At 35.9% G+C, this 14,469-nt stretch overlaps 1 protein-coding gene across 2 annotated transcripts in view; it reads right to left on the bottom strand.

Moving 5' to 3' along the window:
• Glra3 (glycine receptor alpha 3) overlaps positions 1-14,469 on the bottom strand; it is a 126,512-nt gene that overhangs the window by 39,400 nt on the left and 72,643 nt on the right. For both annotated transcript variants that reach the window (XM_070015991.1, XM_070015992.1), the window contains exon 5: positions 1,654-1,736. In XM_070015991.1, coding sequence (XP_069872092.1) covers positions 1,654-1,736 — 83 coding nt within the window. The remainder of the gene's footprint in view (positions 1-1,653; positions 1,737-14,469) is intronic.

Raw genomic sequence — 14,469 nt, 5'->3', positions numbered from 1 at the left:
ATTTATCCCTACTTTCTCTTTTTCTAGAATCTTATGAAAACGTCTTAAACAATCTTAGCTCATTTGGTAAAATAACCTGTAAGAGGTATATCATTGGCTACATAAATTTCTTTCTGTATGAATCTTGATCATTACTTCACTGTCTATTGAATAACAACCACAATCCCTTGCTTAGCAATTGTGGCACCAAAAGATTACTGTGTTCATGTTTTTTTTGTTCTTCTATACCCAGCATGGCAATCAAGGTATGCAGTCAACCTGTCCTCAAATTGCTTTTCTTTATAGTATAGGTCAAATTCTACCCTGAGTACGTTTCCATTTATATTGCTAAGTAGCTATTCCACTTTAAAATTCTTTCACTTCCCCCTCTTACTTTAGCATTTTATCAATGTCTGTTTAATGTTTAACATCTACTTATGCAAATAATACATTTAAATGTTATAAGCCAGAGTTATCAATCAGAGAGATTGGTATTTCCACTTCTTTAAGAAAAGCAATATTGGGTGGGGAATGAGTTGGGTGGGTGATGTTCCCCTACAAAGTATGGGCGCCATCTAGTGACAGCTCTACCACACTACAAGATTTGCCTGAAGTAGCAAGATTCATTTTCAAAGTTTTCTTAAGGGAAGATGTCATAACCGACACCCATCCCTGCCCCTCTCCCAAGATATGTAGTCACACAAGAGAAATATTACATATCAATTGCTTCTTGTATGATATCACAAACAGTAAAGGAGGGTTGACTACATATGTTTAGAGAATAAGGGGCATCTGACTTCTCATCTGTGTTAACATTAGTCAGTAATAAATACGGATCCAACGTCACAGAAGGACCTTACAAGAATGCTTGATTTCTGGTAAACTATAAGAAATGTCTTCTTCTTAGCTCACACACACACACACACACACACACACACACACACACACACACACACACACACACACATCACATTCCAGTAAAATGACAAAAACCAATTAATGGGAGAGACATAAACTTTGGAATCAGAAGAACTGTCATTAAAAAAAGTTATACCTTTGAGGTAAATACCCAGTCACACAAACTAGTCCTTTCCACATCAGAAAACACTGGGATAATAAGATTTCTGTTTTCAATATAAAAGAGAAGTGATATGTGCAGAAGGCTTGGTCTATAGTTGGCACTCAATAATTAAATGATAGCTTTTTTATGATTATTGTTCTTTCTACTTTGGCTGTTGTATGTAGTCTTTTTTTCAGTTTGTGGGTCGTGGGGCCTGAACTCTGGGCCTGGGCACTGTCGCTGAGCAATTCAGCTCAAGACTAGAGCTCTACCACTTGAGCCACAGTGCGCCACTTCCGGCTCTTTCTGCTTATGTGGTGCTGAGGAATCAAACCCAGGGCCTCATGCTTGCAAAGCAAGCAGTCTACCACTCAGCCACCTTCCCAGCCCCTGTTATATGCATTCTTATGTTTGATTTTCAAGCTTATAAACCTTTTTTCAGGATCCTCAATTTGTTCAGAATGTGTTGGCAGATATTCTTACTATCACTATCTGAAACATGAACATTTTGTCAATATATGACTAAAATAAAAATTACAAGTCTATCTGAACCATTGACGGCTTCACATATCTTTTCAAAGCATTCTGAGAAAAAGTAAGTTATTCATACTTACAACTTTCCAGTTGCATAATGCATGTTTGCACATCCATTGGAAAATTCTTGAGATCCATTGGACAGGAAAGTGTTAATGTTAACCTGAAAGAATTCAAAGTAAGCTATTTTAAAGGAAATTTGTGATATGCTATTAATAGTCTATTGTGTGGGGGAAAACAAAGTTACTTTGGAAGTGAACAGCATCTATTCAGATGCCATTTTTCTCTAGCTAAGGTATATTGTTTACTGTTAAAAAGTTATACCCCTATACAAAAGTCTGTTTGTGGGCAGGCTTGCAGGACACTTATATATAAAATTCCCATGACATTTATTTGTTTCTTCTGAGAGGACTGTGGAGGTCTAGAAGGGACCTATATTTCTAGACCCAGTCTTCCAAAAGATAAATTAGGAGAGTAAATGCTATGAAATAAATATGAAATCTCCAAAGGTCAATTTTCTCCCAAATAACACTGACAGAAAATTTAATAGAGAAGTACTAAGGAGAGTTAGTATTTTAGCCATGGGAAAACAGAGTACTGAAATGGTCTACTATTTATTTATTTATTTTTTATTTTTTGTGCTGGTATTGAGGCTTGAATTCAGGTCCTGACACTGTCCCTTTGGTTGTTTGATAAAGGGTGCTTCTCTACCACTACTTCCATACTTCTACTTCTGGCTTTTTGCTGGTTAATTGGAAGTAAGGATCTCATGGAATTTCCTGCCATGGCTGGTCTCAAAGTGGGGATCCTCAAATCTCAGACTCTCCAGTAGCTAGGGTTACGGGCCTAGGTCAGTGGTACTCAGCAGTGCCACACATTTTAGTCTTCTTTGTAACTATCCAAAGGAAATAGTCAATAAAGATGCAGCAGTAGTTAGTGGAGCAAATCAGGAGAATTTGAAACTTCAGTTCATGGAATCATATTCCCTGCTGTGGCATTTCTCCATTCTCATCAGAACCAGGATGTGTGACCCATGCCCCAAACAAAGTTCTGCTTTTGAGCTACACCAAGGATAACCTAAACGGTGTGTGCCAGAATTCCCCACAGCTCCAGAAAGCACTGCTATATTGGTATTCCTCATTATCCATCACTTTTGAATACTTTTCGCTAGAAAAGTATGTTACTAAGACAGCTTGTAGATTTACCAAGAATGAGAGAAACTCTCTAGCAGACCTTTTTAGATATGTATGCACTCATACATGCATGTGTGTGTATGTATGTGTATATGTATTCATGCATGCATCCATTCATGCATCCATGGATGCATGCATGTATATATGTATGTATGTATGTATGTATGTATTTTGTGCCTGAGCTTTTAAAAGTGCTCAAAGTTAGTGCTCTACCACTCTGAGCCACAGCAGCCCTATTTCTGGCGTTTTGGTAGTTAAAAAGAGATTAGAGTCTCTTGGACTTTCCTGCCTGGGCTGGCTTTGCACTGTGATCCTCAGATCTCAGCCTTCTGAGGAGCTACAATTACAAGCATGAAGCCTTGACACTGGCTTAGCTGGCCTCTTTTACTGAAAATATTCTCAAGGATTTGTCTACCTAAACTTTATGAGCACAGTCACAGCACCTCAGCATCAACAGCCTATAACCTCCTCAGCCAGCTCCAAGTGGAATTAATAGGACCTACTCTAGGGTTGATGTAACAGTACATGCATTTGTACATGTAAGGTGTTCTGACAAGTGCTTGACACAGAGAAAATACTGAATATATATTAGTGATTAGTAACTATTATTTCATGCTCCTATTCTTTCCCTCCTGTACTTACCCTTCTCCAGTGTGAGGTGGGAATACAACGATGAATGAGAGAAGATTTTAAGCTTTAACAACAACAACAATAACCAACAACACTACTTAATTTAAGTGCATTCTTTTTTTAAAAAAAGACTTTTTTTAGATAGGCTACAGACATAAGGTGCAGATACAGAGGGACAGAATTTTTTAGAGTAAGTCCCAGGAGAACCATTTGGTAATTCATTTCAGTCCATAAGTACTAAAATACCTCATGGGGTTCATTATTCAAAGACCTCTGGTTCAGCTAAGCCAAATAATCCTGTAAGAAATTGTGTTGATTTATGAAATTCTCTCTTTAGAAGGGCAATTCTAAAATCTAGGTGGACACAATGTTCTCTGCCTTGTGAACAGGTTTATTAGAAGAATATGCACATGTTCATTTGGAAATCTAAACATTAATTTCTCAAGTATCCAAGGCTCTCAGCCAGCTGGTTTCAAATGTCAACTTGCCAAATCCCCTGATCTTCTGGGGAAGTAAATAGCACTGCATAGGCCATTCCATACTCAGCCCTGTGTGTGATATCAAATTCATATCCTGTCTATTTTTCTGGCATAAAATGAGAGATATTACGTAATTATAAAAAGAAAAATTACCACTTGAAAGGAATTATTTGGCAAAGAAAACCAGTTTGTAGAACTACCATAAATTGTATCCTGAAAAAAATACATTTTTTTGACGTTACTTTCTTTTGTTTAAGGTACAATGCTGCTTTAACAGCCTGTTGATGAAAAATATTTGTCAACTTGGTGGATGTGATCCTGAATTTCTTGATGAAAACATTATGTATAAATTAAAACTCTGTCTTGACCACATCAAAAGAAAACAAAATCAAGGGGGCAATTCTACTGTTTTAGAAATGAATATCTTCTCATGTAAGGACACCGAGTTCTCTTTCAGAGAGACAAGACACATAAACAGGAAATGATATTTCTTGTTTTCCTCTAAAACATCTTGGCTTACTGAGGTAGTTATGTTAAGAAAGCTGATTTATCATCTTTGTAAAACAGTTGATCTCAACAAAATTTCATAATTTGCCTATGTTTTCAAACAGCTCTCCCTAAACTACAGAAATCTATCTCAACTACTAATTAATGTTTTAAAAAGTGTTCAATTCTGTGACAGACTTTTTATGGAAAATAGTTTTCCAAATACTTCTAAATTTGATACCATAAGGAAAATGGCCTCTGAGTCAGCAAAGTAATCAGGGCTTTGAAATATTCCTAGTAAGGATCAGATTTATAGTGCTTATACAAAGATAGGCAGCAATCCAAATACTTCATAGAAGATAACTTATTGATTCTGTAATACCAATTTATAAGACATATAGATGTATTTCACTATCTTACAGATGAGAAAAGGGTAGAGGTTAATTAATTCACTAGACACTACAGAGAAGAAGTTGATAGCACAGGATTTAGAACCCTGGGGTCTAGTTCAAGATTCCATGCTCTCAATCTTTGAGTATATTGCCTCTCAAAAACATTTTGTGAAAATAGGTTCAGAAATGAATATAGCATTTATTTTTTAAAATTTCTCTCAGTTCGAATAACACAAGAAATGACATAAGGCATTACTAGTAATGTATACTACTATTAAATTTATAGTAAAACCGGCATCATGCTTTCAAGAGAAATGAAGAGGAATATTAAAAACTAGAAAAAGTATAGAGCATTTCCCCAGGGACTTTAGATATCTAGATTATTTGACATTCTACATGAGTGACTTTCTAAGTTTTATAAATAGTTCCAATACATAATAGAATAGATTAATAGTTGAAGTAACTGAAGGGAGATTAAGATGTGTTTATATGAAGTAATCCCAACATTATGTCATCATTTACTCTTAGAGACAAGCACACATCTTTGCTCATCACAAAAGCCATCTCAGCATTGATGATGGTACCTGTAGAATGATGATGTGAATACAACATTCACTGTGTACACTCTTGCCAGATCGATCTTGTGACATGCGTTCTACAGTATCCTAAACACATTTCCTTAATAGCAGAGAGCATTCACTGAAATACATTTGCTCTTCTGTTGGAAAGCTAACATCTGTCAATGTTGAAAAATGAATATACATCATATGAACTAATGCTAATTTTTTGAATAAATTTCAAGGAAATTGTATTTAGGAAATTAGGATATTGAACAAGAGTTGCTGTGTTTAACCTCTTTGATATAATTTCCCTGGTAACATTTGATTTGGGGGGGACTAGTCCTGAAGTTAGGATTCAGGGCCTATGATGGCTAGAAAAGCTTCTATGTTGAACCATATGCCCAGCCCTTTGTTAGTGTGTGTGTGTGTGTGTGTGTGTGTGTGTGTGTGTGTGTGTGTGTGTGTGTGTGTATGTGTGTGTGTGACAGCCCTCAGGTTTGAATGCATGGCCTGGGTACTACTACCCCTGAGCTCTTTTGCTCAAGACTAGTATTCTACCACTTGAGATAAAAAATCCTTGTGGTCCTTTGGTGATAACTAGAGATAAAAGTCTCATGGACTTTCCTGCCTGGGCTGATTTTGAACTGTAATCCTCAAGTATCAGCCTCCTGAGTAGCTAGGATTACAGGTGTGAGTCATTGGTAACTGGCTTCTAATTTACTTTTTGAAGCAAGAATTCTTCTGTGATATGAGTAGTAAAATTGTAAGCATTTGTGTCTTAGTCAAGTAAGCAGTATGTAATATTTCACTGCCCAAGGTATGCTTTCATAATCTTATGATTCAAAGTACTGCCAGCCACTGTTTATGTGTTTATAAAATTAAGGCTTACTTAAGGATTTGGGGGAAAAAACTCAGTGCTGATTTATGGATTCTAGAAAACACCAGATTTATTGATATTTTCATTTTGATTTTTAAAAATATAAAAATAACAGTTAGTTGGGAGCTGGTGGCTCACACCTATAATCCTAGCAGCTTGAAGACCAGGGAACAAGAGTCGGAGACTCTTATCTCCAATTACGCACCGAAAAGCTGGAAGTAGAGCTGTGGATCATGTGGTAGGGCTAGCCTTGAACCAAAAAGCTTAGGGATAGCACTTATGCACTGAATTCAAGTGTTAGGACTAATACACATGCATGCACACATGCACACACACACACATCCACAATATTTGTGCTTATTGTATTTCTAGCAATGTACTGTTTTGCATTCATTTTAGGCTCCAGATAATTAGTATTATCATTATCATCCATGTAAGAATAACAAGGCTTTCATGTGAATTGCCCCAGATTACAGCTGGAAACAGCAGAGTTTGCATCTGGATTTAAAGAGACCATCAGTCTTCCTCTCTCTCTGGGTTGCCTACACTTCTTGCTGAGCATACTAAGATTGCAAGACCACGATCATTAGTTTACCTGAGCTATTTCTCATGCTTGTTTACTCATGGGCTAATTTTCCTGACATGAAATACCATCGCTCTCTTGGGGAGAGAGAAGGCTTGGTTACTGCTCACTCTAAAAGCAGTGGCTTGTCTGAGCGACACAGACCAACTGTCTGTGATGTTGTGAGGTCCAGCTAAGCACACTGCATCTCTCAGAGAGAACCAGAGGAACAGAGAGACAGAAAGACAGTATGCTGATGTTTACTGATCCTGAGTAATACATTCCTTTGTCTCTGAGTCAGGAGGCAGCATTCAAACAATAGAAATAGGCCAGCTTTATCACTAGAACAAAATACAGATCCAAACATCATCATTTAGAAGCCGTGTATGTGCTTCCAAAAATGTCACTTGAAGCCTAATGTATTCAACACTTATAAATGTAATCCATGTACATCATTTAAACTTCAAATAGGTCCATGAATCATAAAATAGTCATCACTTTTCTCTATGCACTCCTAAATTCTAATTTCTAACTTTTCTTCAGCTATTTGGATGCCATTTATATTCAAGATGTATAGTTGCAATATGATACATTTTTTGGTAAATATTTGAAAATTTCTTTTAATATCCTTCAGGAGAAGTATAAGAATTTGTTAATACTCCTAGTATGCTTAACACTCAAATGTCTAGTTTTAAAAATGGGGCATTAGAATGCTTTGTAAGCATTTGTGGTTAAATACTGAGTGTTTATATGTTATGAAGAGGCAATTATTTTTGTGAGTAAGCTTGTTTGTTTACTGTAATCACAATTCTTGTAAAACATTTTGTTTTTCTTAGTTTTGGTAAGTATCTCATTTCAATAGTCACTAAGTTTACATTCTTACTACTAATTCAAATTCGCTTCTCCAACAGAGTTGCAAAATCTTTCTCCTTGGTTAAATCAGGCAGGAACTTGCCAATTCTGTGTTTCATGGAAGTCTTTCTTCTTCAATCTTCTCTGTTCCATTTCAGTCACACATTGGAAATGTGCATTAATGTCCCGATTTTTCATCCTTTTTGTCTTCTTAACTTTTTTTTTGATACCTTGGTTCTACTTTATAGGAGATTGCTTCGTTTATCTTGAACACATTCTACTGACTTCCCTCCAGTGTTTTCTCTCAGTTTCCTGAAGATCTTCATTTTTGCTTACTTGGAAGTATCTCTTCATGCATTCAATTGGCTCTTTTAGCTAGAAACTGTTTTTCCCCAACACTGAGGCTTGGACTGAAGTCTTTGCATTTGTTATCATCCTACCACACCCCCAACCCTTTTTGCTTTAAGCAGTTTTGACATAAGGTGTCTCTTTATGCCAGGCTGGCCTGGACCACGATATTCCTGTTTATTCTTCCCACAGAACTGGGATGACAGACGGATACAACTTCTTCCACTTCTTATTGATTGAGATGGAATAAATATTTTCCTTGGCTGGCTTGAACCTCTATCCTTCTGATTTCAGTCTTCCAAATAGCTAGGATAACAAGCAGCAGTCACCACACCAGACTAGAAATTTTAAAAATACTCCTCTGCTTTGAAATGTTCTCATGGGTATAATGTTCTCTTTCTGCATATATTTTCTCTGTAATTTTTCCCCCTCTGAATGTTTTTCCTTGGTATCTACTTTGAAAAATATATTACAGGATACCCACAAATATCTGTTTTAAAGACTGTTTTGGTAGCAGGTGTTTATTGAGCAATGGCCTTAGCTATAGGATGTGATGGTAATATGGTGTGCCTTGCTTTTCACTTGGCAACTTTGTTTCCGCATAGATCCATTTCCTGCCTGCTGCTCAGTGGAAGTTGAGTCTGGCCTTCAGCATTTGGGGGTTGATCAGGGATGTTACCACTTCATGTATATGCACCCACACCTTTTCATGTTAGGCAGTTTTAGCTGTTGAACTTTCAGAAGAACTTCTCTGATGTTTGCCTTCTACCCAGGTGGAAAGACAAAAAGGTCATCTTTATCTTAATTGAAGAACTTGAGTCAGGAAATAGGGAAAGAGACGATTCAGAGTGGTTTCTATAAAGCTCAGATTAGTTCTGTCTCTCTCCCTCTGCTTTCTCCAATTTCTAAAAGTTTTAAGATACTGTTTTCCTCTAGGCATTCCTCCACCTGGCTTAGCTCTCCTCTCTATCTGTCCATTGAGTCACTTTTCTCAAGTACATTATTTTGAAACTTCAAAGATGAAGTTGTCATCACTTGTCAGTTCTTGACTTCACTTTCATTCCTTTCTACTTGCTATGTAGTGCCATCTTTATCCCTTATTCAGTCTTCTTGGTTGTTTTAAAGTGTTTAAAGAGGAAATGCAAATGTTTGAGTTTAAGAGGTTGCACTTCTCAGGACCTGCTGCTGCTTTTATTAAATAAGCAACCAGGAAAGCCTGGCTTGCCTGAACCTCCACAGAGGCTCCATTTGCAAACCGAACAAGATTTTTTTTCTCCTATCTAGCACAGTTTTTGTTAACAAAGAAACTGAACATTTGAAGCAATTGAAGATTTCAAAGTCCTGTGAGATTTCCAAAAACAACTCACAAATAAATGATTTTTTTTCTTTGATCATGTGAGCCAGGATTCAGCAATGACTGGGAGCTGAGAGAGCATCTGTTTCATTTAAATTCATACTGAAAGACAAAAGATCCATTTCTGAATTATCCCCTTGCTTTCCTCCAAGTATTGAAAGAGATAAAGGCTATTCAAAATGGATGGCACCATTTATAATAGACACAAATTCAATTTTACTCCTGTAGTTCAAGGCAAAATACTTGGGAATTTCTAAGGAACTCAGTTTTAAGGTCTCACTAATGATATTAAAATTAGTTAACTTTAAGTAACTTTTATTATTTTCTAGCATAATGCACTTAAATTGGAGTAATTAAGTGCTTCAGTACAGTTCTAATCTTGAGATTTTACAATCTGCTTAATAAAATGGTCCATTCTATTTAGGAAAGCTACAGGATTCATAGAGTTAATGGCTTTAACATTTGAAGACATTGTATTGTTAATAAGAGACTTCTGACACAAATATGCTCCAGCTTATAAATTCCGTTATATTCACCAGTATGGAAAAAAGAAAAAGCTTATATTATTTCTCTCTCTCTCTCTTTTTTTTTTTGTTGGTTGTGGGGCCTGAACTCCGGGCCTGGGCACTGTCCCTCAGCTCTTCTGCTCAAGGCTAGTGCTCTACCACTTGAGCCACAGCTCTACTTCTGACTTTTTCTGCTTATGTGGTGCTGAGGAATCGAACCCAGGGCCTCATGCATGCAAGGCAAGCACTCTCACTGAGCCACTTTCCCAGACCAGCAAAAGCTTATTAGTATGCTCTAAATGTTGACAGTTCTCAGGTCGAGTAAAACTTATAATATTATTGAGTATAATTAGAACACGCATATACTCAATTTTAATTCTGTCCATGGAAACTATATATTCTAACTGCAAAATGTACTATCCCAAAATGTACTATATAACTTGTTTTTTTATGGAGGGGGAAGGGCTGGAGCTGGCTATGGACTGAAATCCTAAGACACAGCTTCCTAAGTAGTTAGGATTACAGGTTTGAGCCACTGGCACTTGATGACATATATAAATATAAATATATATATACATATATACATATATATACATATATGTATATATATACATATATATATACATATATATCTATCTTAGAACAGTCATGTAAATGTAACCTCTGTTTCTAGCATTTTCAAAAGAATAAAATTAAGTCATTACTCTGAACCTGTCTGAAGTAAATCAAGACTTTAATACAATGATAAAAAGAAAACACCTTTTACATATATATGAGTGTGTATTTATATATATATATATATATCAGTAAAAAGATATGTATATATACCAGTTTTATATATATATATGTATATATATACACACACACACACACATACATACACATATATGCTGGGCACTGAACGCATATGAGCAAGCACTCTACCACTTAAGTGCACCGTCCAGCCCCATAAAAATAATTCATAAATCAGCAGAGAAGGAATTAAACTTGCTTTCTATATATTCCATCCTAGATCTTTGTGCTTTGCATCTATAGCACAAAGGAATTAAAAATCAAGGTCATATATGAATAAACTCTACCCCTTACATACACATATTTAATTTATAACTACTATATAAATCACCATATTAGTGTACAAATAGTAAAATGTATAGTTCCCCTTTACTGCTGCCTCAGTCCCAGTGCTCATGTGTATAGTTTGTTATCTCAGCCAATTGTTTCCATCCATGTAAAATTGTTACATTGATCTGCAGAGGCAGTCATTTGTGGCTTAAGGAGGTGGTAAGTTCTAGCAAATGTCTCAGTGGGTGGATTCTGTGTCCTGAGAACATCAGAGAATGAACTCACACAAACTTAATGATATTCCCACTCCATGTACAATGTACACAATTGTACACTGTACTTTGATATAAGTGTTAGTTTTGTGGGTTTGCTTATACCATCATCGCCACAAAGATGTGAATGATGAATTGTGCTACAATCTTAAAGGATTTGTAAGAATCTCTCAGCTTTGTCTTTTCTGGGCTAGTTTCCAGAGAGATCCTGATATCTCACCTTCCTGAGTAGCTAGGATCATAGACATGAGCTGCTAGTGCCTGGGTAAAGATACTAAAGCAAATAAGCATAAAACAATTTCCCTTAAAGTTACAGTATCTTAGAATCTGTTCCTTGTGAATGCTTTCAGGTCTATCTAATGCAATTTATTTCTTGACATGGGACTATTACTGTGTTCACCCATGTGCTTCTTAATGATAGGTTATTTTAGTGTTCTTGATGGCACTCATTCCTGTAGCAGACGCCTTTTTTCAGTGTGTTTTCTGTACATATGAATGCATATATAATTTTGGTTCCTAGAAATAGCATTACCAAATTGAAGGATAAGTGAAATTTTAAATATATACATTTATTGTTGCATTGGTTCACTTTTTTTTTTTTTTTGTCTGCCATAGGGCTTGAACTCTGGGCCTGGGAGCTGTACCTCTGCTCTTCAGCTCAAGGCTATCACTCTATTACTCTATCACTCTATCACAGCACCAGTTCCGGTTTCCTGGTGGTTAATTGGAGATAAGAGTCTCACAGAGCTTCCTGCCCGGGCTGGCTTTGAACTGTGATCCTCAGATCTCAGCCTCCTGAGTAGCTAGGGTTACAGGTATGAGCCACTGACACCCAGCTTTGGTTCACCTTTTGTCCCTCCCACCATGTCTATGATTACCCTTCCCTTCCCCAAATCAGATAAACTTGCATACAAGACAAAGGGTACAGAAAGCACAAACAGTGACAACAGGGAATAAAGCAAAAGGAGTGTAAAAGAAAGAACTGCAAACAGTACACTTAAAAAAAAGCACTTACCATTTCATGGAGTTCATTTTGATAAGCATTATTTTCTATGATCATTCACAGAGCTATTAACTGTACTCACTGGACACTATGTTGGAAATGAAATGTACAACTTGGGGGGGAAAGTGGGAGGGAGGAAGCAGAAGAAAATGAGAGAGGGGGTAACATTGTTCAAAAAGAAATGTACCCATTACCTTACTTATGTAACTATAATCCCTGTATATGTCACCTTTACAACAAAATTAAACATATATATATATATATATATATATATATATATATTCACAAGCCATTTCCCCAGTTAGTATGGTAGAATTAAAAAAATCAAAAACATACTAGGCAGCACTAAATATTACCAATATTGTTATTTTCTGTCAACATGTTTATAAAAATATTGTCTCACTTGGTATTTTAGTTTTCCTTCTGTAAAATTATAATGTTTTCTTTAACTTTCAAGGAAAAGAAAGTATTATTTTGTTTGCTATTAGGTCTCTTTTTGCCTTTGCTAGTTGTAGGCCTAATCTGTTTTTTGTCTTAATATTTGTATATTCCTACTTTTGTCATTTTTCATTCCATTTATCAACATCCCCATACATATTTTCATGATATATATACTTGTGATTTTTTTATAAGTTTTTCTTCATCCAGGAAATTCTCAGTTTTCTCTTCATTCTGGAAAGATATTTTCACTGGTTACTAGACTAGCAAGGAAGTTTCTTTTTTCTCTCAGTGCATGAAAAAAAAATGTGTCATTTCTCTCTGTCCCGAATGCTTTCTGATAAAAAATAAATAAAACCCTATCATTTCAAGTATTATACCTTTGTAAATATAATGTTATTATTCTCACAATGCTTTCAAGTTTTGCAGTTAGTTCTGTGTTATATTTCACCATAGAAATCTCTTTGACATTATCTTGTTTACAGACTTGGCTCTATAGCTTTGTGCCATTTACAAAATTTATTTTAAAAACTTTACCCATTATTTTCTCCAATTTTTTAGCTCCATATATCTTTCCCGCTGTATCTGAGACTCAACATTAATTCTAGACCTTATGCTATTCTCCCACAAGCCCCAGTGATTCTATCCCTTTTGCCTAGCCCATTATTTCTTAGTTGCTCATATTGAGTAATATTTAATATTCTGTTTTATTATCCAGTTATTCTTCTTTCTGTTTTCAATTTTTCTGTTGAGTGTATCCATGGAGTATTTATTTTAGATATTGTAATTTTTAAAGTTCTAAAATTTTCTTTTGGTTCTACTTCACAGCTTCAGTTTGGTGAGGTTTTTCATTTGCCTCAAATATATTTGCAAGTGTTCATAGAAGCATTTTTTTTCATGACCATAGTCTTCTTGTTCATTGTTACAGTTCTTTCTTTTTTTTCCCACTCAGTTTGAGGTCTTTCCAGTCTTTTGGGTAATGATTTTTGATTGAAGCCTACATAATTTTTTATATATTTTTTGACTCCGGATTTTGTTAAGATTTCTGGTTCAACTGGTTTTCTCTGACACTGCTCCATTAGAGCAAAGGGGAACTGCATTTTTGTTACTTCCAAGTAAATTTTGGAAGTCAGGATTTCCTAGCCTCTCTATTGACTTCCATTTCTCTGTTGGCACCATATTGGAAGTGGTTTTGTTATGTCCATTGTTTAAAAATCCTGATTTACCACTGGGGATTGGGTGTGTGAGGGTCCCTTGTCTATGTAGGGTCAGTAAATCTGGCTCATTGTCGGCTGGGGAGAATGCAAATCGAAATGCAGCTCCCTATGCTTTACTGATACCAGCTTGGCACAAGTGTTGGAATATATCATTCTAGGCTAAAGAGATTAGAAGTCTAAGCTACCCAGTTGAGCTTTGCTGGCCTGGGAGAGGGATCGAGGTGGTACCACTTTTTTTTCCCCCTGTTGTTTTTTGACTTAAGGTGAAGAGTTGTTAAATAAAATAAATAAAAATATAATAAAATAAATAAAAATAAAAGCAGCCTTGATATTGCGAAGACAAACTCCCAATCAGATTTCTCCATTCCTGACAGGATGGCATCAAAAGGAAATATAAAGAGAGATAAAATAGAAGGAGCTTAATTTAAGCCTATAGCCTCTATGTTAACCCCAGCTTGATACATTTATTTTTTAAAATATAGCTATGTACATATGACCAGATAAGATGATGTTTGCTGGATATGATTTTTGCTAGAACTTTTTTAGCATATGCCTATTGATGTCTCCACATTGTCATCTCCTTCATCTCCAAGTCTTGGATTATATGACAATAAAAAAAAAAGAATTCCATAATTAACTTCTGCATTGTTCCTTAGCTAGCTTGC

The sequence above is a fragment of the Dipodomys merriami genome, unplaced genomic scaffold, assembly GCF_024711535.1.
Source record: "Dipodomys merriami isolate MVZ:Mamm:240054 unplaced genomic scaffold, mDipMer1.0.p SCAF_12, whole genome shotgun sequence".
NCBI classification, from domain to species: domain Eukaryota; kingdom Metazoa; phylum Chordata; class Mammalia; order Rodentia; family Heteromyidae; genus Dipodomys; species Dipodomys merriami.
This window is presented reverse-complemented; position numbering and strand designations above follow the sequence as displayed.